Source organism: Podarcis bocagei (assembly GCF_964188305.1).
Source record: "Podarcis bocagei genome assembly, chromosome: 4".
Classification (NCBI taxonomy): domain Eukaryota; kingdom Metazoa; phylum Chordata; class Lepidosauria; order Squamata; family Lacertidae; genus Podarcis; species Podarcis bocagei.
This window is the reverse complement of record NC_138128.1, coordinates 20652336-20679922: the sequence shown is the minus strand read 5'-3', so window position 1 is coordinate 20679922 and position 27587 is coordinate 20652336. Positions and strand designations below refer to the sequence as shown.

Here is a 27587-nt window from a genome sequence, read left to right as displayed (position 1 = left end):
CTAATGGGGCCTCCTGCTGCTGCTGCGCTGCCAGAGCCAGATTTCTGTTCCTATCCTGAAGCAAAGTTCTTAACCTGAAGCACTATTTCTGGGTTAGCGGAGTGTGTAACCTGAAACGTATGTAACCTGAAGCATATGTAACCCAAGGTACCACTTGTTGTGTTTTATTATACTGAAGCCAAAACATAAGCTGGAAATGAGTGGCAAGACTCATGAGAGATGTCGTGCACTGGCTGGACACAGAGGACCAGTGGGATGCACCAGCTGGGTAACTCCCAAGGGAAGAAGGCTCAGAGCCAAGGGAGTGGTGGTGAGACGATGACTAGCAGGAGGGAGAAGATTGGGCGGAGGTGGTGTTGGAAGCAGAAGAGATAACAGGGCTTCGGGAGTTCAAGGGAGAGTCTGTGGCAGAGAGTTCAGAAGCGGAAGCAGCCTGCTTTTATTGAAATGTTGCAATACGGTTTTGTTTCTCTGCCTACAGAGAAACAAACTCATCATACTGTCTGAACCAGCTCACCAAGAAAAGAGTTGTTGTTTTTAACGAAATGAGTATTACTTCAGGTCTATAGAAGTCAGTTTTCTTTACTATGTGGGTATAACATGTGATGAAGCAGTTCCACACAGAGGTTTTTAAAGAGTCAGATAATGCTGGTGGGCTTAAAATGGAAGTGACCAAAGTCTTATTAATGAAAAGTACTTACACCATATTGTGCTCTTGCCTATCACCCACCCTGCACCCAAATTTAGGAATCTCAATGAATGATCATAATGCTGTACTAGGAAGTAGGCACTATATAGGGGCACAATTTTTATTCTTAACACAAGGGAAGATTGTATAATAACTTTAATCTAATGTTTGATCTGGGATCAAATGTTTAAAACATTTTCAACTACAAATTTCAAGAACTCCGCCAGCCCCAAGGAGATAGTTTGGTTGAATAAAGAAAACTGGGCTACGGCATTCTTTTACAGACGCGCATCAATTCCCTCCACCTGTGCAAGAGACAGGCATGTAGAGATGGATTTCCAGAACAAAGATGGAACCTCCTAAGCTTCCCTTCCCTTCCAATAAAAACAGTAGCCTGCCTCAATGGGACTGACGCAAAGTTAACCTTTAAAAAGCCTGAGCCCTAGATAGAATGTGGCTAATTTTCAAAGCGCACAGTAACATCTCCACTATGGGGCATCAGCTGCCAATAATGCTAGAGGGTATTAAAATTAAGCCTCTTGTAATCTAGGGCCTATATTCTAGACAGTTATTAGATGACTGTATTTCAGAAATATGAGTTCCATCCACTTTCCTCCACATTCTTCATTTCCTGCAGCTTCATATAGCAACTGAATGTAAGATTTGTATTTCTAACTAAATGGTAGTTTAAAGTAGATTAGAACAGTTTTTGACGTTACTGGGAGCAGCCCTGCAATACACATAAACACACCAGAGATCCCAGGTGCAGATTACAGATTGCCAAAGCATAAACAAATTCAGTGAGTGACATGGCTTTGGAACTATCTTTGTATTTGCATACCTATACAAATTTAGACACAAGTAAAAATAATTATAATCACACAGTCTGAATGCCGTTCAGGTTTAGTATATATCCCAATGCATTTATTAGCCATTAATGACACTTTCCAGCATGATTTATTGTTGAACTGTTGTTCAAAATTTACTGTGATTATAATTTTGTACATCAAGTCTGTGAATGCCTATAATAGGTTCCTGTAATAACTAGTTTTCCTTAAGGAAGAAAAATATTCACATTAACAAGACCTATTAGCTTATTCTGTCAACATATCAGCGCCTTCTCCGCCAGTAGCATCTTGAGATATCTGAAGATCTTCCAACATTTCAGCAAGGCTGATCCGGGGAATACCCTCATCATCTGTGTCACTTTCTACAGGAATGACCGCATCTATAAAACCATAAAGCAACATAAGACCTCGAAAGATAAAATAAAAAAAATCACTTTATCTAACCAACTGAGCTAACTGTCAAATAACTAGCCATTCTTTAAGAAAACAATGGAAATTCTTTTCAAAATATTTGCTCTCTCCCTGCACCTCAACAATAGTTTTAATGCCTGCTCTGTGGTCTAAACCTGAGTGATGGATAATTATAGTGCAAGATTAATTAGCAACAGAATAATTAATTAGGAAGAGAATACTAATTATCCTTCCCCCAAAAGGTTGAAGAGAGCATGCGGCAGACCACTTGCTTCCCTTTCACCTAGGATTCATACCAAGTGCTTGTGTCTATTCTCTGCCCTGCTGTTGCTAGTTACATGGCAGAATGAGGGCAGTATACGCATACAGCCCTTGGTCTCCTAGTTTGCATTCCTTTCTATTCAAAAAACAAACAAACATACAACATAAATTCTGCATATCAGGGATGTCCAAGTGCGCAGAGGTTTCTGGATGGTAATACACTTCATCACTAGAGGGAACGAACTGGAAGACCACAAAGAAAATAAATATTTGGGGGGCCCTGTCCCCTCCATCAGCAAAATAATGTAAGACTACTGAAGTCTGGGACTAAGTGAGCTGCTTATCTAAGCCTTATCCTGAACAATGGGGAAAGGGAAATATATTTCTCTTCCCCCTCCTTGTGGTGTACAAAAAGATTTGGAGAGGAGTGGGGAGACCTGGGATCAACAAGAATATATCCCCTACTCTTATTTTGATTTTTAAAGGATACATTAAGCTGTTAGGGCTGCTGCCTGCATCACAGCTTAAGATCTCCTTGGAGCGGGGAATAATTAGGTTGAGACGAAGTTCCTTCTGACTGCCCCTAATTACTGCCCCACATCCTTTTAGCTTCAAAGGATCCCAAGTCCTTAAAAGCTTACAGCATCCTGGTCCTGGGGAGAGAACCCTAATTTCATTTGCTCCTCCAGGGTACTCTTAAGTTGCTAAGGGCTTGGTCAGGTGGTCAATTTCCTCATCCTGTTTGCCAACTTCAGCTCATCAGATACGCAACTAATGTCAGACAAACTGTGCCTCCAGGAGGGGGTTAAGTATGCTTGCAGGAGCACAGTATTTTCCTGTATGCCAGGGCATGTGGCATGGTCAAGACAAAGCTTCCTTAAGTTGATGTAACCTGGGGAGATAGATGATGATGAGTACCAGTCCTAAGCTGGTCTAATGCATACTCTGGGAAAGGAAGAGATGCCGGCAGTTATTGTGTACTTCCGTAGCTTCTCATCCCCCTAAATGTTATTAAATTGGCTTGGAGCATTTAGCCCCAGATACTTAGATCATGACAATAGACAGAAACAGTGGACAGAACACATATTAACTAGAAAACAACTAATTTAAGAGTAGCCACCACTGGTTGTGAATTCCAGACACTACTATAGACAGGCAATATTTCTGGGCATTACAATACGGCAAAAAAGGTAAATACTTCACATAGGAAACTTACTTTTATAAATATTGACATTTTTTCTAATAGCCTCATCTTCTTCAAGATCTTCTAGGAAGTCCTGGTATTGTCTATAAAAGTTGAAATAAAAGTGAGCAATTTTACTACTTTTTCTGGGGATTAGGTGCATTCTACACCATTATACTCGTAAACTATAAATAGAATACAGAAAACTAAATATTTTTGCCTGAAGGCTATATAAACTATGTCTGACTAGTGGGAAAGATGAACATTCACAAGCTGAGCAAGTAAAATTAGTTTGAAAAATTCAAATTATAAATTGCTAAGATGTGACATGGGAGATTCCTGATTGGATCTCTCCAGAGTCTGACCCCTGCCATCAAACACCTCCTGCTGCTTTTACACACTGTGGAAAAAGACTGGTATCTGTATAATTATTATAATGATTATTTGTACCCCACTCGTCTGACTGGGTTGCCCTTTCTTTCCCCCACCTGCTTCCATCAGTTTTTCACGTGTTCGACTATCATGCATTGATTTTGTTATACACTGCCATGAATTCCAATAGTATAAATGGTATTATAATAATAATTTATTATTTATATCCCACCCATCTGGCTGGGTTTCCCAGGCACTCTGGGTGGCTTCCAACAAAATATTAAAAAAACAATAAAACATCAAACATTTAAAAACTTCCCTAAACATACTAAAATGGTAGTATAAAAGTGCTTTAATAACACTGGGCAACAATTTTTTACTTTTTGAATGTTGTCTAGATTTCTACAAATGATTGAGTATTTTTGCACTGCTGAATCAGGAAATGGCATCCGATTCTCTCCATCAGGTCAGGTTTTTTTGCTATGTTGATTTGAAAAAAATCAGATCTTGTGACAAGATCGATTACATTTTTGTGGCATTATCAGCTGATTTTTGTCAACACATATCATCCTAAATATGTTTTTAAGAGAGAAAAAATATTTTTCCAACAACATATATTGATTACCTGATAGAAACATTGATTACTGTAAACTGAATGGTGGGCATTGATAAAGGTAAGTACACGTAAATTGCATGTTGCTTCACCATTTTTCAAACTTCAGGGCTTGAACTTCCGTTTCTTGGAACTCCTGGAATGCTCAGTGGCAGGGAGGTCTCTCTTCAGAGTCCAACAGTAGTCAGCCATCATGACTGCGTCCCAGCGACCCTGATACCTGGTCTCCATCTCTTTCATGTCCTGATGGAATCTCTCTCCCTGCTCGTCACTCACAGAACCCAGTTTCTCAGGAAACCGGTCTACATGTGAAAATAGGTAGTGCATTTTGACGCTCATGTTGCAGCCCAGGTTTCTGAAAGCAGTCAGCATGTTGTTGACAAGTTCTGCGTAGTTTCTGGCTCCCAGTACGTTTCCGAGCACAATTCAAAGTGTTGGTGCTGACCTTTAAAGCCCTAAACGGCCTCGGTCCAGTATACCTGAAGGAGCGTCTCCACCTCCATCGTTCTACCCGGACACTGAGGTCCAGCACCGAGGGCCTTCTGGCGGTTCCCTCACTGCGAGAAGCTAAGTTACAGGGAACCAGGCAGAGGGCCTTCTCGGTAGTGGCGCCCTCCCTGTGGAACGCCCTCCGACCAGATGTCAAAGAGAACAACAACTACCAGACTTTTAGAAGACATCTGAAGGCAGCCCTGTTTAGGGAAGCTTTTAATGTTTGATGTATCATAGTATTTTAATATTCTTTTGGAAGCCGCCCAGAGTGGCTGGGGAAACCCAGCCAGATGGGCGAGGTATAAATAATAAATTATTATTATTATTATTGTTGCCCAGAAAGTTCTTCACTACCAGAACAAATGCCTTCCACGCTTCCAGTTCCACTTCGTTCATTGAGTTTCCAGTTCCACTTCGTTCATTGAGTTTCCGAACTCTGGAACTCTAATGAGCTGACGGATCTGAGGACCGTCAAAGATGCCAGCTTTCAACTTCTCCATGGTCAATCCTGGAAAAGCCTGGCACAAGTGAAGCAGTCACCATTCTTGTCCAGAGCCTTGGTGAACTGCTTGATTAAGCCGAGCTTGATGTGCAGCGGTGGGAAGAGTATTCTGTCTCTGTCCACCAGAGGGTCGTTGATGACGTTCCTTTCTTTGCAAAGCACCAATTCCTCCCGCACAGGCCAGTCCCTCTTCGTGTAATGCTGAGTCCCTACTATCCCACATGCACAGAAAACATGGGTACTTGGTGAAGCCAGACTGTTGTCCCAACAAAAAATTCACCATCTTCAGGTCAACACAAACAAACCACTTATGCTGATCATAACCAATTTTCTCCAGCACATACTTCACCGCTTCATAGTTCTCCTTCAGTGTACTCGAGTGAGCCAGGGGTATAGAAGCAAACTGGTTGCCGTTGTTTAGCAGAACACATTTCAGTGATCGCTTGCTGCTGTCAATGAACAGTCTCCAATCTTTGGGTTCGTACTGTGGCACTCCAAGCTTGAGCAGAAGCTGCGCAATATCTGCACAGTACACCAAGTCCTTTTCTTCCGAGAAAAAACAGAGGTACTCTTGATGCCTGTTGCGGAAGAAGGTGATGCAAGCACTGTCAGAGGAGGTTTTTTCCCTTCAATCTGGATGCCAACAGTTCGGCAGAGTCCTTTGACAAGCTGAGGTCGCGAACTAGATCATTCAACTCCTTTTGGGAAAATGGATGTGGAGCATCATCTTCAAGAACCACTTCTTCTTCTTCATGTCCTTCAACACTGGAGGCATCTTCATCACTAATGTCAGGAAGTTCTCTGAAGATAGGCACTGGAATTTCATCACAATGGGCTACAGGATGACATGCTGATTGAAGATCAGGATACTTGAGGCTGCTCCGGTTCTTTCTGTTGATCCCAGTCACAACAACAGTGCAGAAGTAGCAGTCAGTGACATGGTTTGTCGGCTGCCTCCAAACCATGGGAATTCTAAAGTTCAGACTCCTCTTGCCATTGGTCCACCCACGTAGAGTCTCGGTGCATGCCTTGCACACCATGTGTGGCGCCCAAGCTTTATCCTGGTCACCAAGTTTAATACCAAAATAAGCCTTATGAAACTTGTGCACCAATTTATGGAAGATTTCAAGGTTTTATGACTTCAAACTGATCCCTTTTCGACATAATCACCCAGAACTATCGGACCTGAATACTTCTTGTCATTAAAATAATCATTTCCAATCAAAACAATTATTCGACATGGCATTTTACCCCCAATAACTTCTTCTAAAATGCTCCACACAAGCGTACATGTGAACAAAAACACAAAAAACCGACATGTGGCCATAGCTCAAAAACTTGACCTGATTGAGCAAAACCAATGTGATTTTTGGACTCAGCGCATCAGATTCGTCCTAAATCAACTGAAAAAACGCAGACAACAAATTTGTTGTTGACCAATGTAATCACTTGTAGGAAAACAGGGTTTGTGTGGGAGGGAAATTGTTAAATATCCCCTCACCCAAGACATCAAAAGTGGAGTCTGTTGTAGCTGTTTTACAACCGGAGGGGAAAACCACTCATGAGATTCAACCACACGTTACATCAATTCCAGTCTGAAACAACACTGATGTAAATTTCTAAAATGTTCAAACTCTGCGGTATGTAATTTACTTGCTGAACAATATCGGGGGAATACAACTTTAGCTATCCCTGGTCTAAAGAGCATGCATAAAATCCAAGTTGTTTTCTCTGCCACCTTATTTTGCTCACAAAATTATGTACTGGGTGGTTGAACAAATGGGAGATAACACAGAACAGCCCCCCCATACCTTTCATCATCTGTATCCATGCCCTCTCTGTCTCTTTCTAATTCTTTCAGTTTCCAGTTCCTGCGACGCTGACGTTTTGTGCGATCATAGCTCTTCTTGATCAAAACCTAAGAATGGAAAGGGGAAGGCGAGGTACTGTGTCAGAAATACCACTTACAGAACAATACTGAGGGATCCCTTAAAAGAAAAAGCCTAAATGAAAATTGGTACAGTGGTACGCCTCGGAAGATGAAAAACTCGCTAGACGAAGGAGTTTTTCGTTTTCTTATCCGCTTCGCAAGACGCATTTCCCTATGGGCTTGCTTCGCAAAACGAAGCTTGCCCCGCAAGCTCTGGGGATAGCGGGGAAGCGCAGTGCGTCTTCCCCGCTGTCCCCGGACCTCTTTTGAAGCAAGGGGCGGCGGGGAGAAGATCGCTTCTCCCTGTTGCCAGCCCCGCAATCTCCGGGGACAGAGGGGAGGCGCGCGCGCCTTCCCCTCTCTCCCCGGACCCCTTTTGAACCAAGGGGCGGCAACGGGGAGAAGCGATTCTCCCCGCTGCCCCTTCCCTTGCTTTAAAACAGGTCCGTCCCCGGACGGTCTCCATAGGAACGCATTGACTGATTTTCAATGCATTCCTATGGGAAACCGTGCTTCGCAAGACGAAAAACTCGCAAGAAGAAAAAACTTGTGGAACGAATTAATTTCGTCTTGCGAGGCACCACTGTATTCAGGGCCATCTTTAGCATATGCGCCACTGGGGTGCAAAGATCCGCCCCCCAAATTTAGTTTAGCCACCCCCAATTTTTTTAGGGGGGGCAACTCAAAAGTTGTTGAGGTTTTTTTGGTGCCCCCCAAAATACATTTGGCACCCCCCCCCGAATTTGGCATCTGGGTGCCCTGCACCCCTGGGTAAAGACGGCCCTATTGGTATTTGAAGCAACTATAGAACTGTAGTGTTAAAACTGACCACAAGGGGCAGTGGGGGGAACGAATATTGAAGGAAGCTATTAAATATTTTTGTACTGCTTTCCATAAATGCTCAAAGTACTTCATATATATTGTATATTACTGTGAGATATGCCAGCATTACTGCCTCCATGTTAATGTCTGGGAAAGGAAGACAGACACGGAATGTGACATATTATACACACTGTCAATTCATGGGTGGAATGACATTTGAACCAGAGACTGAACTCATTGCTCATACTCTTAACTACAGTGGTACCCTGCAAGACGAACGCCTCGCGAGACGAAAAACTCGCAAAAGGAAAGGTTTTTTCGTTTTCGAGTTGCCTCGCAAGACGAATTTCCCTATGGGCTTGCTTCGCAAAACGAAGCTTGCCCCGCAAGCTCCGGGGACAGCGGGTCTTCCCCGCTGTCCCCGGACCTCTTTTGAAGCAAGGGGCGGCGGGGAGAAGCGATCTTATCCCCGCAGCCCCAGGTCCGGGGACAGCGGGAAGCGCTTCCCGCTGTCCCCGGACCTCTTTTGAAGCAAGGGGCAGCGGGGAGAAGCGATCTCCCTGCAGCCCCTTGCTTCAAAAGAGGTCCGGGGACAGCGGGGAAGAAGCGATCTTCTCCCCGCAGCCCCAGGTCTGGGGACAGCGGGAAGCGCTTCCCGCTGTCCCCGGACCTCTTTTGAAGCAAGGGGCGACGGGGAGAAGCGATCTTCTCCCCGCAGCCCCAGGTCCGGGGACAGCGGGAAGCGCAGCGCTTCTTCCCCGCTGTCCCCGGACCTCTTTTGAAGCAAGGGGCGGCAGGGAGAAGCGATCTTCTCCCCGCAGCCCCAGGTCCGGGGACAGCGGGAAGTGCAGCGCGTCTTCCCCGCTGTCCCCAGACCTCTTTTGAAGGAAGGGGCGGCGGGGAGAAGCTGTCCAGGACCTCTTCTGAAGGCGGGCGGGGGGCAAAAGTCTTTGTCCCCCCTGCCTGCCTTCCCAGGGGCTTTTACATCGCCCCGGACAGCGGAGAAGTCCTCCGCTGTCCCGGGCGATTTTAAAATGCCGCCCGCCAGCATTTTAAGATTGCCCCGGACAGCGGAGAAGTCCTCCGATGTCCCGGGGTTTTTTAAAATGCTGGGGGTGGGAAGAAAAGCCCTTGTCCCCCCCCCAGCCTTCAGAAGAGGTCGGGGGACAGACTGTCCCCGGACCTGGTCTGAAGGCAGTTTCCATAGGAACGCATTAATTGATTTTCAATGCATTCCTATGGGAAACTGTGCATCGCAAGACGAAAAACTCGCAAGAAGAAAAAACTTGCGGAACGAATTAATTTCGTCTTGCGAGGCACCACTGTATTCCACCAGAATATTCAGGTTTGCAATCATTAAAGTGGTGGTAAGATTTTCATATGACAAAAAAATAAAGAAAAAATATAAAGTATAAAAACACCAGAGATATATTGGCGGGACTAAATAATGCATCTAAGAATAAATGAACAAAGGTACAAATTCAGGAAAAGCAGGAGGGTGATTTTTATTTTTAGCAGTATCAATGACACCAAAGGCCACTACAGCAGGCTAAGCAACACAAGCCGCACGGGCTGTATGTGGACCACCAAGGCTCCAGTTTCTGCTTCTGGAATGACTATACATACTGGGAAAGGTATGGTGAAGTGAACCTTCATGACCTAGACAGAATTGACAAGGCTTCCATTGTCTAACATTATGCAGAAGCAAAAGATTTGGGGAGGATTTTTATCAAACGACACTTTTCTTGACCTAACAGGCAGAAAGCACAGAGACACTAGTGGGAGACAAAGGGAGCCAAGTTGTGCAGGATGGGCATAAGGCTTGACAGAAAGCTTAGGCAGTCAGGAAACGAAACCCAGACATATAAAGGTAATAAAAGACTATATAATTTCCTATGCTGAGATTCTTGGTCTATATCATGATGATCTTAAAACTGTTCATCAGTGCCCAAATGTTTGTTTAAGGAAGGAAAGAAGTATCCAAAACTTACCACATCCGGAACATTATGTGGGTTCATCTTATTTGCAAATTCATCATTTAGATTGCAGTTCACTAAGTCAAATCTAAAATAATAATATGAAAAGGGTTTCTTTGTTAACTGTATCATACTTCTACATAACTCAGAAATGTCAATATTTCTAATAGAAACAGCAAAGCAGAATGGGAAAGAAAATGTAACAACAGCAGCAACAACAGGCACTGCCGGGATTGTTGAAAGAATGAAAAGTTTTGAAAAGCAAAGGATGTTCATACAGAAAATGTAACAAATAATCAAAACAGTAACAAGAATGGATACTTGCTAAAACTCAAAGGCCTTGTACCTTTAGGAAATGTCAAATTATCCACCTACTTGGGCTGTCTTAAGGCTGGCATTGAGAAGATTTTAATTCTGTTTTAAAATTATATAAATATATCCATTTAACAGCTTGGTTTGAGATACGTTATAGAGGCTTTGATATAATGGTGACAAATCAGAGCCCCATACATTTTGGCTTGGCTTACTTGCTACTTATATATTATATATTATATATGGTTGCCATTAGCCCATTCTGCACTGCTTCTCCCTCACTTCCACTGTCTCAAATCCTCTGCATGAGGATTTAATCTCCCTGCATTCTGCATGGGACTTTGGCAGAAGCCTGGAGAGAAACAAAGTTTGAGGAGCATTTGGTGTGAAAATGATTTGTCGGCATTTATAACACTTTCCACTTTTCCAGCTGTAATAGCAATACGACAATATTTATTATGGGCATCTAAGGAGTCAGCATGTGAATGACACGTTACAGCCTTCAGTGTTTTCTTTTACTTTTCCCAATCCTGAAGGCATGGCACAATGCCACCTCTAAAAAGTTGTTGCAAAGGGATGTTTTTAACTGTGGAGTCCTGAAGCGTGTAAAAGGGATGGCCACCAGCTAATATGCTGGAAATGGAAGAAGAAAAATTCACTCTAAGAGGACAGGTCTGGCATCAGAAAGGCTGAAGAGCTGAGCATGGCCTTGAGGCTAAACTGGTGCCATTGCTGTCCTGATTAGAACCTGTTGCTAGAACATCTCTGCTTGCTCTGTGTCAAGAATATTATTAAGCCTAGAAACAGGATGATGCCCAGGGCCAAAAGCTATTGATGAAGGTCTCCAAGAGAAAAATAACAGTAGCATTTATTGCCAGGATTAGCATTTACTGGGGGTATGCACAGAAGTCCTTTAAATGGTTTGTTAAAATCCAGAGACCTCAGGCACTTGCTAGAAAGGGAGAGGAACTCACCATTAGGGAATGGGTTTGTAGAACCCTGCCTCCGACTAAAGTAAGAAGCCTATTACACACAACCCTGAACAAGCATTGCTCTTAAAAGATTCAGCTTTGTGAATTACTCTGCCTTTTATCAAGTAGGTGCATGAGGGTAAATACTGCCCACTTCACATTATATTTTGCATTAGCTATTAAAAGGAAGTTCTTCTCAAATGTATCCTCTTCCTTTTAATGCAATGTTGTCATTAACTTTCCCTATAATCATTATATTGCAGAGAACTCAGAGGTGTCTACCTTGCCCAGTCCTGTAGCCCTCATACCTCCCAGCTTTCAGAGTACCTTAAGGTTTCAGAAAACCAGCTCCAATTAGCATCAGTTATAAGTTATTAGTTCTGAAGGGGCACAGTCCTACAGCCTTCTAAAGTGGTATGCAAGCATGGAACTGAACATCAACCAGAAGCAGAATAGAGCATTACAAACCCAAGCACAAGATCTCCAGGATTCAGAAGATGCCCCAAGTGAGTGCGACAGAAATATTGGGTATCGGTATTCAACTCTGATGTTTTCTGCACCCAGGCTTCAGCAAGTGTATGCTTCAAAATAACAAAGGGAAAAGAACACATATGATTAAAAACGAAAGTTGGATATGTTAAGAGTTGAACCAAACCGTCTCTCACATTTTATAATTCAGCATCTTAATTTCCTCTCAAACTGCCAATTTCCCCCAAAGGACGTCTGTATCAAATATATTTGCTAGAAAAACCTTGCATGGTTTTTCTAGCAATGTAATGAAAATGCCATTCCCTGTATCAATGGTATATGCTGGTTGCTACACTGACCTACAAATTGATTTTGCAAAACATGTCATGTCATGTCAAACCAAAGCTGACTAAGTAACGTAAAAATAAAGCAAAACCATGCAGATTTGCTTGATTTATACGCTACAAAGATAAGTTTGCTTCACATGGAGTCTGAGACACTTTGATGCAGAATTGTGATAGTTAATGCACTTTGCATACACAAAGTGTACAGTAAGAATTGATTCAGAATAATTAAAAAGGATTCTCTTATTTTTCCTTCTTTATCCACAGCAAAAGTTGGCGTATTCCAATGTGCATAAATGCTTTTAATTTTTATCTACCTGAGATATTAAATGGACAAAGATGGACATGACCTTCTTGGGAGTGACATCTCAAATGTAGAACTCCTTTTCAAAATAAGTACACCTCATTCAAAAATACAAGAACTTAGACTAACATATAATTCAGGGACATCGCTCAAAGGCAGAGCACCTGCTTAGGAAACAAAATGCCCAAGGTCAATCCTCAGCTTCTCCAGTTAAAAGGATCTTAGGATGCAGATATGGGAAAGAGTTGCTGCCAGTTAGACTAGCAAACTAGGTTAGAAAGATCAATGGTCTGACAGCTTTCAAATGACATGTGACAGAGCTAAACAATTCCAAGGCAGGGAGAAAGATCTGGCCAAGCTTCTAGAAGAGGTGCAAATAAGAGAATAACAATTCTTACTTTGTTGGATTTCATGCCTGCACCAGCACCTTGTTTTCTCCCATGGGCCCTGCTGATGTCCATCACAATAAATTCCTCCAACTGCTTTGGCTGGAACAAGCTGTTAAAAGGATGACGCCAGTAAGTGTTTCCATCCACTTCAGCAACTGAAAGACAAGAAATATAGGAGTAATGCAGATGTTACTTGTAAGCCACTATTATGATTTGTGTGCGCGGGAAAAGTCACATAGGACTGATATTCTCTTCAATGCACCTGATGCCATCATAGTAGCCTGTAGCTTAGTTTTTCAAATACATCAACCTCAGGCTCATATAAATTTCTGATGGGAGTGTGATTCCTATTAGTATTACTGAATTACATTTTAACATGAAAAATATCAAAAAAAAACTTACTCTGCAGTGTATTAGGATCAATGAGGTGAATGGCACTAGTTATTCGGAGGCAAATACAAATCTGGCTCATATTCCCAAGGCTTTGAGCCAGCTTTGGAGACAAGCATACAACATTGTCCTGAACAGAGAGAGAAAAGAAGGAAAGAAAGCAAAGCAATTACCAAACAAAAACAAAAAGCTCATCAATTCCCATTGTAAATCTGCTGTTAGAATGACTAAAATGCTAAAAGGAGGTCTGAGGATTAGGAAACCACAAGCAACTAACTAAATCCTTTAGCTGAATTTCTGTAAAAGCTAGTAGTTAAGATTTCAGACCGTAAGAACTGCAGGCGCATTTCACTTGTAAAATTTCTTAATCTATGAAATCTTTAGAACATATTCTCCAAGTCTTTCCCGAACACAGAAGTTCCAATTGAAAAACAAATACTTCAATATGCATTTTATTGCCGTATCAATGTGTTGTACCAGCAGTCTAGAGGAAAAACTGTTACTGCAGTTCAATAATTAACATTCTCAAGAGGATTCACACATACCGTATTTTTCGCTCTATAACACGCACCTGACCATAACACGCACGTAGTTTTTAGAGGAGGAAAACAAGAAAAAAATATTCTAAGCGAAACAGTGGATGTATGATTTTTGTGGTTCATGCTGTGGCCAGACATGTGATCTGACGGTGGGTTTGGGGTAGCCCAATGCAAAAATCCTGAGGATCCATGTGGATCCATGCTTTGTAACCACGTTTTTGCGCCATTGAGGCCCCATGAAACAGTGGGTGCGTGTATTTTTTGGTGCAGGCTGTAGCCATGGACATGCTATGTGATCTGATGGTGAATTTGGGGTGACCCAGTGCAAAAATCCTGAGGATCCATGTGGATCCGTGCTTTGAAACCACGTTTTAAGTGGGGAGGGAAGGAAAAGCACTCAAGGGACAAGGAGCACACGTGGGGGTGTGGAGAAGGATGCTGCTAATAATGCAGAAGAGGCTCCTCTCCGGCTTTGCTCCTTTAAAACAAGCAGGCTCTGCGTCTCTCCCTCCTCCCCAGCAAGGAAACCACGATAGTAACCACTCTGAGACAAATCAAGAAAAATTGTGACCAACACTTTCCCCCAACAAGCGCAGTGAGGTCAACACACACACACACACACACACACACACACACACACACAGAACTGGCCCTAAAGTCGCAGGGCGCTGGAAGTCGCAGGGTCGCTGGGAGAGTGAACGGGAAGCAAGAGAAGGAGAAGGAGCCCTCACACACAGAGAGACACACAGAGTGTCAATTCTAAAGTCACAGGGGCGCAGGGAGAGCGCAGGGGCGCAGAGAGAGTGAACGGGAAGCAAGAGGAGAAGGAGCCCTCACACACACAGAGACACACAGAGTGTCGATTCTAAAGTCGCAGGGGCGCAGGGAGAGTGAACGGGAAGCAAGGGGAGAAGCAGCCCTCACACACACACAGAGTGTGGATTCTAAAGTCGCAGGGAGAGTGAACGGGAAGCAAGGGGAGAAGCAGCCCTCACGCACACACAGACACACAGAGTGTGGATTCTAAAGTCGCAGGGAGAGTGAACGGGAAGCAAGGGGAGAAGCAGCCCTCACGCACACACACACACACACACACACACACACACAGAGTGTGGATTCTAAAGTGGCAGGGAGAGTGAACGGGAAGCAAGGGGAGAAGCAGCCCTCACGCACACACAGACACACAGAGTGTGGATTCTAAAGTCGCAGGGAGAGTGAACGGGAAGCAAGGGGAGAAGCAGCCCTCACGCACACACAGACACACAGAGTGTCGATTCTAAAGTCGCAGGGAGAGTGAACGGGAAGCAAGGGGAGAAGCAGCCCTCACACACACACACACACACACACAGACACACACAGTGTCCATTCTAAAGTCGCAGGGGCGCTGGGAGAGTGAAGGGGAAGCAGGAGGAGGAGAACGATAGCTCAAGCACACACACACACACACAGCCCCTACAGTGCATAATCCAAAATCGGACAGCAAAAAACTGCAGGCAGGGACAGAGAGCAGGGGTTGTTTTAAAGCAGCCAACTCCCGCTCTGCTTCTCTCCCTCCTCCCCGGCTCCGCTAGCTGACAGGAGCCGCTTACACCCGCTTTGCTGTTTCAAAGTGAGCCACGGACTGCTCACGACTGCAGCAGATTCCCCCGCCATTTGTAGGCATTCGCTCCATAACACGCACAGACATTTCCCCTTACTTTCTAGGAGGAAAAATCTGCGTGTTATGGAGCGAAATTTACGGTACTTGTTTAGTACTTGATGACTCCTTATGTGTTGTGTTTGGATACTGGATGGTATGAAAAATTCTAGGTATGACATCTCACTCACTCATGAAAGTTATCCCTTCAAACTACACTGAACCAGAGATGAAGATTTATGTGTAAATCTGTACACTGGCTCTTTGAAATTCATGCTAGCATTGAAATAGAAAGCTTCTGTTTTCTCATAGTATTGTGGTTTTAGGCTACAATCCTATATAGACCCACTGAATAAAATGGGCCATATGTCTTAGCAGATATAGCTTCTATAGCACTGGCAGCGCAATCAATCCATTTAACAGGAAGTCCCCCAAGCACAGTTTCTTCTTGATTACGGGCTAGGAATCAAGTCAAAAATACCTTGCATACTGGAACAATCTCCACAGAAAATGTGCTTTTGTAGTTATATGTATTGCTATGAATGTCATGAGAGATCAAACGCTGGGATGACTTAGACCTGAAATTTAAAAAACAAACAAATCCAAATCAGAAATAACAAGAAAAAAAGGAAATTCTATGGCTACAATAACAAACTGGGCAGGAAAGTGAAAACAAACGACAAAAAAGAGTGAGAATCTTTGGCTATGTTTAACAATCCACTCCCAAGTTCTCAAACTGGAGGTGTGTGGGACAAGGGACCCTAAAGGGGAAGTTCCAGGATGGGTCAGCATCTTGAAGGCAGAAAAGAAAGCTGCTTTCTCTTGACAATTAAAGTTTAGCATTGTAGTTGTTGCAAGCACCTACAAAAAGGCAAGAGGCAAAGGCACTATTGCCACCGCTGCTGTCTCTGTGATATAAACAAGATTCCCTGATCCAGGCAGAGCAACACTGAAACTACTTCTATGCACTAGCTTCAGTGGGACTAAACTAAAACACCTTAATTAATGATGCAGCTATGCAAAGGATCACACACTTTAAAGACAGTCTTACCTACAAGGAACTGTGCACTGAAGAAAGTCCACCATCTTTTGAGCATGTTGTTTTGAAGCATAGTAGAAATCAAGGCCATCTGAAAGCATGTATATGGAATTAAAACTCATGGCGGTTCATATTGATATATTAACATAGGGATCTATATTCTTCAGAGCTTTTATGGATTTTCATGCAAGTCCCAAGACTACTTCTCTCTTCATTAACAATATATTACGCTTATCACAAACAAGCTATGAGGGAATGCAAGGTTGGATGAGGTGGTGGCTTGGTGAGCAACACAAGCAGGCATGGCAGCCCCAAGTAATAAATATACTTCTCTTCATCTCTATGCAAAATATTAATTATATGGGCGATATTTACTGTTAGACACTGCAGAACCATTGAAAGCAATGAAGCCCACTGATTTCAATAGGTGTACTCCAAGTGTGACCAACGTTATATACACAAATCATATTTATTATATGCCAAAGCTCTTATTTTGAAAAACCTAGCCTCTCCTTCACGCCTGCAAGTACTTCATATCATATTTGCTTTTACAAGAACTTAGTCGCTTCATAAACATCACTCACCATGAATTTCTTTAATCCGAAGAGTATTCTGGTGAAGCCTATGTTTTAAAATCAATTGCTCCAAGTAGTAGAAAGTCTTTTTATGTAGAGTCTAAGAATAAAAATAAGATTTGTACACATCACTTTCATGTAAAGGCCCCCAGGGCATCTGAAAACGTGGCTGATCAACAGGGTTGCTACTTCACCCAAGGTCCAAACAGATCATAAGACCCTGGAAATTACTAAAGCAGGAATACATAAATATGCAGCACTATATTGTATTTACTCAGTATTAAGTTCGAGCAAGTTTAGTGGAACATACTAGGCCCTAGGCATATGTATAATTGCCAAAAACATTGAAGCATTTTGTAGCTTATTCAAAATTTCCATACCATCCTTCACCGAAGCATCACAGGGGAGATTACAATATAAAACATGTACCATATTTAAGAAACAAACACAATACCCCACAACCCAGAGTTTAAAAAGTCATATATTTTATACACAAGTTCAGGACACGAGGCAACCACAAATGCATGTATATATGACACAAATATACCTTCTGTCTAATTTGTACCACTGCTTTCCAGAAGTCCTTCGCTTCAACTCGATGGCAGTCATCACACATTTGAGACTGAACAACATACTCTATTATAAAGACTTGCTGAAGAACTGCCCCATTGATCACCTATGGAAGGAAGTTAAGTGCAAGATTAAGTTTTCTACTAGGTTGTTTCTGGGGAGTAACCTTTGACAGTCTACCTGTGTGGTTGAAGCCAAAGAGTAACACGGGAGAGTGTTCTTTGAATCCCTGCCACCTGTGTTATGGGGTTCCACAGGGTACCATTTGACCCCATTGTTATTTAACATCTATATAAAGCCACTGAGAGCGGTCATTAGGAGTTTTGGAGCAAAGTGCCATCAACCTGTTGATGGCATGCAGCTCTATTTCTCTATAACATCTGAATCAGGCTTTGCAAGGCCTGGACCTTAATGAAGGGGTGGAGCAACTTGCCTCAACTAGAAGTCAGGTATTTAGAGTTGCCAACACCGTGCTATGGAATACTCTTCAAGCAGAGATTTGCTGGGTATCCTCACTTTTGACTTTCAAGCATCTGTTCACATTTTTGTGGCAAAAGGTCTTTGCAACTACTTAATTTTTGATTAGAAAGTCATCTAAATAATTGTATGCATTTTAGAAAAATTAAATGATATTTTATGTTCTATAGTTTATGCCATCTTTTATAATGTGGTGGTATAGAAATTCTTTCATATTTTTTTATATTTTATCATTGTAAACTGCTTACAGATGATTGCAGTTTAGTGGTCAATAAATTGTTTAAATAAATTAAAATTAAAAAGTAACTGGCATTAAAAGAGATACAGCTAATAGCCCAAATACTCAATACTCCAAGCTTTCTACCTAGCTATTTTTTCTTACTGACCTCACAACTGTGCTATAAAGTTGACTAATGGAAATGGAAGGAATACAAGTGGAAGGAATACAAAGATCATTGTCCGGTTCCCAATCCTAAGTCTGGATCCCTTCAATGTACAGAAACCTCTAGCCTGGTTCTATACATGCTTATATGGAAGCAAATTCTAGTATTTTAATGGGATTGACTTTCATGGGGCATAATACAGCTGCAACATTGTTCAGAACTCAGCAAGTCACAAGCAAGAACATCCTTGACTTCCTCTAGCTAACACAACATAACCTTATAACATACTCCTGGATTCTCTAATAATTTTGATTTATAAAAGTTACTCCAAAGTCTAATCACCTCTTTTTGTACAGTCAGCTTTACTTTAAGTCTTTTGGAATGTGGTTCAGTCCATACAAATCCTGCTTCGATCAACCGCACCTGTCAGGAGGAAAGAGCATGTGTGATTACCATTAGTGTATATTTCTACAAATGCTGAACAACAGAAATGGTGCCACATAGGTCTGGGCTCCTACATTCAACTAATGTCACTATTAAAATACAGGAAATGATACATGGCATTTTAATATTCCATTTATTATTACGTATGTCTCCTAATCAACAAATAATGACAATAATCCCTGCTTCCACTTCATGGCTTGCTTCTGCCCACTGGCTTATTGAATTTTGCATTGATCACCAGCTCACCTTCATGCACAAACTGGAAATTCATGGAGTGAAATCCTGTACAGCAGTGTTTCCCAACCACTGTTCCGCGGCACACTAGTGTGCCGCGAGATGTTGCCTGGTGTGCCGCGAGATGTTGCCTGGAGGGAGGCGGGCGAGTCGGGCGGCGAGAGGCGGGGCGGCGGCGGCGAGGAGAGGCCGCCCAGCGCGGGGCTCTCGCCGTCTGCCTGCCTGGCTGCCTGCAAGCTCGGCGGGCAGCGCCTCCGTCCGCAGCGCCCGCCTCGCGGCTCTCATTCCCTGCCCCTGCCAAAGCTCACCCAGCCAAGCCGCGCTCTCCTTCCTGCCTCGCTTTGCTGCCTCCTCCCCCCCCCACCCCCAAAGCTTGGAGGTTCCCCGGCAAGGGGGAGGTAAAAAAATTGAAACTTACACTTTCGTGCGTCCCTCCCGGCGTGACGCTGCGCGCTGACGTCACGGGGCTGTAATGGTGGTGTGCCTCGAGATTTTTTTCATCAAACAAGTGTGCCTTTGCCCAAAAAAGGTTGGGAAACACTGCTGTACAGAGCCATAAACTGCTGTTTAGAATATACCCCACCCAACTGCTACAAGAACCCATAAGTTAGCAGCAAATACTTTACCTTACATCAATGGAACCCTTACACCAATGGAACTGCTACATCAAACATATCCCTACACTTATTAGCACTTTAAATAAATCACCATCTCTTTGCCAGCTACATAACAGCATAATTTCATTTGTCTGAATGCCTATTCAGACTTGGACAATATGGATGAAAACATATTTCATAACTTAATCACATTATCTCTATTTTTTAAGTTTTATGCTGTGCCTTATAGTGTAGCCCTGATGTTTTACAATATCGTGGTAAATAAATCTTTTTACAAATAACATTTCACCCACATGTTCCTACTACTCTGCTCTGAATCTCTTGGGCACGACAGCTCTCAGGGAAAAAACCACAATGTTGTAGCCACCTAACTTTACGTGTCCCTCACAGGTTGGGGTTTTGTCACCTAGGCTATTACTGCTGATGTCCTTCACAGCTTGGGACACAAGGAGCACTGGGAGAAGTGGGGTTTTTACTCAAGATGATCCAACGGCCATTCTGCTTCTCAATCTCTCATAAAAGACTGCTTGTTGAATGATGAAGGTATTTCATGCAGCTTCCATGTCTAGCCACATCATGAAAGTGGTATTTCTTCAGTTCTTCTTATAATTTTAATTATGCTTTTTTCCTCACAAACAGAACGGGTCAAGAGTGATAACCCAGTCCATTATTTTTCTGTGGATGCTTATGGGTATAGATTATAATGGTATAGGTACTTGTGAACACAGAATCAAGGAACAGCTCTTTTGTGGTAAACATGCCCCAGTACATACCATTGAGGAACTATCATTGTATGCCCCCAAAATAGAACTGGAAGGTACAACCAAAGTACATCTGCTTGGAGAATCAACTCATTATTAGTGGCTAAGTCCACGTAAGAGTCACATCTTTCACAAGCAAAAAGAAGTTTACAGAAATACAGCAGACTCCTTTTATATTTCATATAAAAATATAGAGCTACAAGACTAACCTTACTAAGGGAAGCTTTGATTTTTTTAAGGCACAATGTCAGAAGTTCTCTTGATTCCAAGGCACACTGAACCCAAGTTCCTGGTGGTTGAAGGTATCTAAAATTGAAAATAAAAGCAATACATGAAATTGATTCAAACCAAATATATACAACAATGTGCCTATATTTAAATAGCATTTTAACTACATAACATTAATAATGCCACAAAAATAATTTCCTAGTCTTCTGGATCTGAAAATAATTCCCCATCATCGTTCAACAACTCATTGTTTTCTATTGAATGGCACAAAAACAGAGTTTTATGGTTCACTTACTGTTACAGCCAGAAATGTTCAAAGCAGTTGTGATTAAGTATGATGCATACATATGCACCTGCTAACTCAACTGATCAACATGCACAACAGATGTAAACAGTGAAAGGTTTTAGAATTTTGACTAATAATAAGGAAAGTTTAAGTCAAAATGTCATTAGAGGCTGGAGGTAACTAACAACTGTGGAGCATTACAACAGAATATAAAAACTCAACAACTACCTCAATTAAGACAAACTGACCTTCAAAGAACATGCTATACAGTGTGAATATAATATGAGCTCTTGAATTCTCTAGACAACATTCTCAGGGTATTATTTATTTCATCATCATCATCAAGTTTATTGTGCTAGCCAAACTCCATGACAAAAGCAGAAAAATGCAAACAATTTCAAATATAAATCAAGCCTTAGTAATAAAATTTACACATCATCCTTCATCTGGGGACCCATGTGATGGTTTACAGTATAAAAACACAGAAATACATAACATAATAATGAACAAAACAATAACCCCCCTCTACAAAACAATACCCCCCAAAACAATAATGCCCCCATAGTACATTATAATGATATTCAACATTAATGTATGGTAATTATATTAATGTCCTTATGTCAGACAGCTGCTTCTTTAAATAAAATGTAATATCTTGGCATGAACAGCAATGATTTATAGTCAATGCAGCAGTCCTATTCGCTTTAACTGCCCTTATGCAAAAGAAGTTTCTGGTGGATTGCACCTGACTGGTGACACCATACAATAAATTTTAAAAAGATGAGACTGTCTCACATCATGCAACAAAAGAACAAAGCACTCTGTTTCAGAAGACTCTCCATCTGTCTACCCACACCTTCCACAAAGTATATTCCATATTTCTTGGAAAGTATGCAGGTAGCTACGTGCCCCCCCCCAAAAAAGTTGGAGTTCTGACATTTCTATGTTCAGCAACTATGCTCTGAAAATCCCTAATGATGTTGTGACAATTGATGTTGTGGTGATTATGAAGTGCTTCTTTCCCCACTACTATCTGTCTCTGCAATGTGTGCCACAGAAAGAAGGCATGGTAATTGACAATTTTTGTATTTCTAGAGAGAGGAAACCAGCCATTGTTAAGCTGATGCTTCCAAAACCCTTGGCGAAACCTTTTATCTACCGAAACATGCAGAACAATCGTTTTTGAATACCTGCCTATTCTGCTTAAGGACTCTGGCCACAAGCAGACTCAAGGCCTTTGCACACTATTTTGCATTTTTTTCCTTAGCCTAAAAAAAGGTTTTGCTTGACTGTGGATTATGGCATTTTTTTCTGGATCTACGCATCTAGTTTTACTTTTTAAAATGTTTATATAAGCACTCAGGAAAGTTATGTTATGTCAATGCCCTTAAGACTGAGAAAACAGTTGGTACCTTCCACATTGTTTGCAGAAATGAACAATGACTTGCTTAGGAATTCCTTCAGTTATGTCCACTTGAGTCCGTAAACATGCTACACACATGTTGGCTGGATTGGGTGGAATTGCAATGCCACACTGGCAGCACAAGCTAGAAGGAAGGAAGAAAATGACCATTGAAAACGAAATGCACAAAAGACAAAGTCATGATTATTCCCTGGATAGCGTTATAATTCAAACATATGAGACCAGAGTTCAAATGCTACTGAGGCAACTCAATGGATGGCCTTCAGTAAATAGTTCTCAGTTGCCTTGTTGGCTAGATCGGTGTAACAACAATCTTGTTTTGAGGATGAACAAGGTAAGAATAGAGCTCATTCAAGTGCTTTGATGCAAATATTACTAATAATCTGAGAGTCAGGTCTGTTCTTGCATTTCACAATTCAATTATGAAGCACTTTGTAGATGCACCTGACAAAGTTCCGTATTTTTCGCCCTATAGGACGCACTTTTTCCCCTCCAAAAATGAAGGGGAAATGTGTGTGCGTCCTATGGGGCAAATGCAGGCTTTCGCTGAAGCCTGGAGAGCGAGAGCGGTAGGTGCGCACCGACCCCTCTCGCTCTCCAGGCTTCGCAGACCTCTCCTCAAGCAGCGGGAACGCTCCTGCTGCTTGGGGAGAGTTGCCGGCATCCCGAAGCCTGCGCGCACTGAGATCAGCGCGTCCAGGCTTCGCGGACCTCTCCTCAAGCAGCGGGAACGCTCCTGCTGCTTGGGGAGAATTGCCTCCATGCCGAAGCCTGCGCGCGCTGATCTCAGCGCGTCCAGGCTTCGCGGACCTCTCCTCCAGCAGCGGGAACGCTCCCGCTGCTTGGGGAGAGTTGCCGGCATCCCGAAGCCTGAGCGTGCTGAGATCAGCGCGTCCAGGCTTCGCGGACCTCTCCGCAAGCAGTGGGAGCCAGCGCTGGGCTCCCACGGCTTGCAGAGAGCTGCCTGTTTGGGGGCTGGGGTCGGGGGAAGATCGGGCCGCCTCAGCCCCGCGCCTGGGGGAAAATAATTTCCCCCCCTTTATTTCCCCCCCCCAAAAAACTAGGTGCGCCTTATGGGACGGTGCGTCCTATAGGGCGAAAAATACGGTAGGTTCTGACCCATGAACAAGTAGGCAAAATGACTATTTGTTTCTAGCACTACTAATTTCTAATGCTTTGATATTCCAACACATCTGAGAGTATAAATAACAGGAGGACATGTATGGGGAGAACTGCTTCTTACAAAGTAGCCCTCCATGGCAAATTCTTGCATAGTGGAAAGCAAATACACCGGGGGGGGGGGGACTTCCAGCTCTGCCTTAGTCCTCCACATATAAGGAGATATCAACTGATTTCAAACAAGCAACTTATTCATTTATATCCCACCTTACCTCCCAGGTATCATACAGAGCTCCCCCAATCTATTCTCACAATAGTGAGGTAGGTTTAGCTGAGAGTGAATGACTGGTCCAAGGTCACCTAGTGAGCTTCATTGCTGAGTTGGGATCTGAACCCTGGTTCCCAGGTTCTAGTCCAACACTCTAACCACTAGGGCTGGGCGATATCAGCTTTTCAACATCATGGTGTTTCACCAGCCAAACATCACAGTTTGGCGATATGCCGCGATGCTGAAAAAACAAGTGGCATTCGCCTCTGCCCACGAGGCACCTGGTGAAATTGCCCCAGCTCTCACCTCGGGAAATGAGGCGGTTTTACGCAGGCACTTGTGAGCTGGGACAACACAGCTTGTTTGCGCAGCTTAGCTGGGGGGGGGGGAGAGAGGAAGATTCCCCCTCCCCAGCTGAGACAGCCCCAACACTTCCCCGCTCACACGCAAGGGCCAGGAACGCCAGGGCTGCTTGGCACAGGTCAGCTGGGGATTGGGAAGGTTCCCATTCCCCAGCCTCACTGATTCAGCTTGTTTCTTCCTCTGCATCGTATGAGGGCAGAGTGCAATGGCAGTTTCACTCAGTGGTATATCGCTGGTGAAACTGCCACTGCTCTTGAATCCCTCTGCTAGCAGTGCCGCTGGGGGAAGGAACGGTGGCGATACACCACTGAGTGAAGCCGACACTGCAGTCTGCTCCTCATACCGATCCGGGTATATCAATATACTGTATTGGCCTGAATATAAGCGTCACTTTTTCCCTAAATTCCAACTGTGAAAAGTTAAAGTGTGACTTATATTAGCGACCTTACCGTATGCAGCCAGGAGCATAGGGCAGAGCGCGGCAAAGTGGCACCCGCCCCGTGTGTAGTCCCTTGTCCTTTCCCCTAAGGCCAGGAAGGGAGAGAGCGAGGAAAGGGAAAAGTCGCTCCCCACCCCACCCCCACGTATGCAGCCAGGAGCAGCGAGGAATGGAGCGCCTTATATTTGGGTATTTTCTCTCCCTCCCCTCCAATTTTAAAGATGCGGCTTGTATTCGGGCCAATACAGTATCACCCAGGCCTACTAACCACTACACTATAGTGACTCTCCCGCACATATATTCATATGAAGGACAACACTCCTTCCTGTATGGCTGTCAAAGACAGTATGTTACTTACATGTTTCCCTGGCTGACCGTTGCAGGCTCTTTCATGTATTCCATCTCTAGCTTCACACGTGTTTCCCAAGAATGAGACACGCATTAGCACCTAGTGAGGTGAGAGCACAGGTTAGGGTCTTACAGAGTGTCTAACGTAAGAAGAACCCAACTGGATCAGATCAAAAAGCCAAACATTTAAACATCTTGTTCTCATTGTCGTCAACCAGTTATCTATGTGGGTGGGATATTCTTATGTTTTTGATACTGATGAAGCTCAAATACTGAGGTACTAAAGTACTAAAGAAAATGGGGTAGGGTGGTGACATATGTTAGGTCACACCCATACCATACATTTAAAGCAGCTTTCTATTGTCAAGATCATCATGTTTTGGCTCATCTTCCTTTTTTCTTTTTCCTTTTCTTTTCCATAGTGGCTTATGTTTTATGCCATGTACTTTGATATATTTTGTAGTTTTTTTCATTATTATTATTATTATTATTATTATTAAGGAATTTTCTTTTGTAATTTTGGTTGCCTATATTTATATGTATTTGTTTAAAACAAAATAAAAGTATTAATAATAATAATAATAATAAAGCAGCTTTCTACCACTTTGCCACTGGCTGCTCCCGAAGAATCCAGAGAACTGTAGTTTATTAACGATGCTGGAAACAGTAGTTCTGTGATGGATAAACCACACTTCTCTGGATTCTTTGGAGGAAGCCATAGCTTTTTACAATGGTACAAATGTGCTTTAAAAGTATGATGTGGACATGTGGGGTCCCAAAGCTGTTAAGGCCATCAGTGCTGGCATGAGGGGACATTGAGCTGACTGCGTACAGCAACAAATTGCCTGTCTAATACACTATTAACATTCTTCTTATTATTAATTAAATTGGCTAGTCACTTCCACGGCAACCCAAAGTGACTTGCAATACACATTTGGCATCCAGGAAAGCAGGGACTCTCTGACTGGCTGTAAGCAAGGGCATAGCCAGCATTTGTGTTGGGTGGGGGCAGGCCTTTGTTATGGGGGGCAGCACCTCAGTTAGTTAAGTGTTTTTTATTGATTTGGGGGGGGGGCAACTGCTCCCTTGGGCTATGCCCATGGCTGTAAGGTCAAAGAAACACGTGGGGGGGGGGGGGACAAAACACAGTACTGTAATGAAAGATAACGAAAAACAGATGCCTCTTTCGAGCCTACTCAAACGAGATTTATTTCCTTAAAATAAATCTTTTTACTTAGACGATCATTTCAAAAACAAATCCACCAATCAACCATTTTAGTGATAAAGCCACGTTCTATGGCAGCCTGTCGTCGCCTTCCGGCAGCTAAAAAAGCCAATGCAATTCTGGGCTGCATCAATAGGAGTATAGCATCTAGATCAAGGGAAGTAATAGTGCCACTGTATTCTGCTCTGGTCAGACCTCACCTGGAGTACTGTGTCCAGTTCTGGGCACCACAATTCAAGAAGGACACTGACAAACTGGAACGTGTCCAGAGGAGGGCAACCAAAATGGTCAAAGGCCTGGAAACGATGCCTTATGAGGAACAGCTAAGGGAGCTGGGCATGTTTAGCCTGGAGAAGAGGAGGTTAAGGGGTGATATGATAGCCATGTTCAAATATATAAAAGGATGTCACATAGAGGAGGGAGAAAGGTTGTTTTCTGCTGCTCCAGAGAAGCGGACACGGAGCAATGGATCCAAACTACAAGAAAGAAGATTCCACCTAAACATTAGGAAGAACTTCCTGACAGTGAGAGCTGTTCGACAGTGGAATTTGCTGCCAAGGAGTATGGTGGAGTCTCCTACTTTGGAGGTCTTTAAGCAGAGGCTTGACAACCATATGTCAGGAGTGCTCTGATGGTGTTTCCTGCTTGGCAGGGGGTTGGACTCGATGGCCCTTGTGGTCTCTTCCAACTCTATGATTCTAGGATTCCCGCTCTAGGTAGGGCAAAGGTCGCGGGGTCCCTTGGCGGCAGCAGCAGCAGCAGCGATCTGCACCCGCTCAGAGGCACTCTTGCCCACATGGCAACGCGGCAAACTCCACAGCTTCGGAGGCAGAGGATGGCGACAGCGATATTCAGCCACGGGTGGAGAGGTGATGTAGCACTTCGGGCCAGCGGTTAAATTAAGAAGAGGAGGAGGAGGAGGAGGAGGGGAAAGAGCAGCCGAGGCGGCACGTGGCGGTTGGGCCCAGCGCAGCTGAGGGCGCCAACGGTCGTTTTGCGCGCGCCGAAACAACCTCCCCCCGCCCCGCCCCGCGCGTTCCTCTCCTCCCCTGCCAAACGCAGAGGCCCCACAAAGCGACTCGCGCTCTGTTTCCCCCTCGCCACTTACTTTCTTTCGCTTCACGGTCAGGTCTACGCCTCGCGTTCCAACGTCCTGGAAGTGGAGCGATAGAGAGAGAGAACGCACAGCTCTCGCGAGAACTTTGGGAAAAGAACGCCGAGGGGGGGGGGACGGGAAGTCGCCATGTGAGTGGCGACTTAGAGGTAAGGAAAGCATGTTTTTCCCCTCCCCCCGCAGGTTCAGTTGAGAACCGGAGGCGTAGGGTTGCTCTCGGTCG

The 27587-nt window shown here is 43.5% G+C and overlaps 1 protein-coding gene across 2 annotated transcripts; it reads right to left on the bottom strand.

Moving 5' to 3' along the window:
- Nucleotides 1-1579: 1579 nt before the first annotated feature.
- Nucleotides 1580-27468, bottom strand: NMD3 (NMD3 ribosome export adaptor). 2 transcript variants are annotated; one of them, XM_081190379.1, is made up of 17 exons: nucleotides 26959-27251; nucleotides 26297-26344; nucleotides 25036-25125; nucleotides 22478-22612; nucleotides 20761-20857; nucleotides 18838-18918; nucleotides 17613-17741; nucleotides 17075-17165; nucleotides 16503-16581; nucleotides 15933-16029; nucleotides 13289-13406; nucleotides 12896-13041; nucleotides 11850-11962; nucleotides 10114-10186; nucleotides 7182-7288; nucleotides 3425-3495; nucleotides 1580-1916 (listed from the first exon to the last, which is right to left on the bottom strand). In XM_081190379.1, exons 3-17 carry the CDS (start codon nucleotides 25077-25079, stop codon nucleotides 1783-1785), a joined length of 1515 nt encoding a protein of 504 aa, XP_081046505.1. In that variant the 5' UTR covers nucleotides 25080-25125; nucleotides 26297-26344; nucleotides 26959-27251; the 3' UTR covers nucleotides 1580-1782. The 2 variants fall into 2 exon arrangements, with proteins under 2 accessions (XP_081046505.1, XP_081046504.1); XM_081190378.1 differs by lacking the exons at nucleotides 26297-26344; nucleotides 26959-27251 and adding an exon at nucleotides 27359-27468.
- Between the last annotated feature and the right edge of the window lie 119 nt (nucleotides 27469-27587).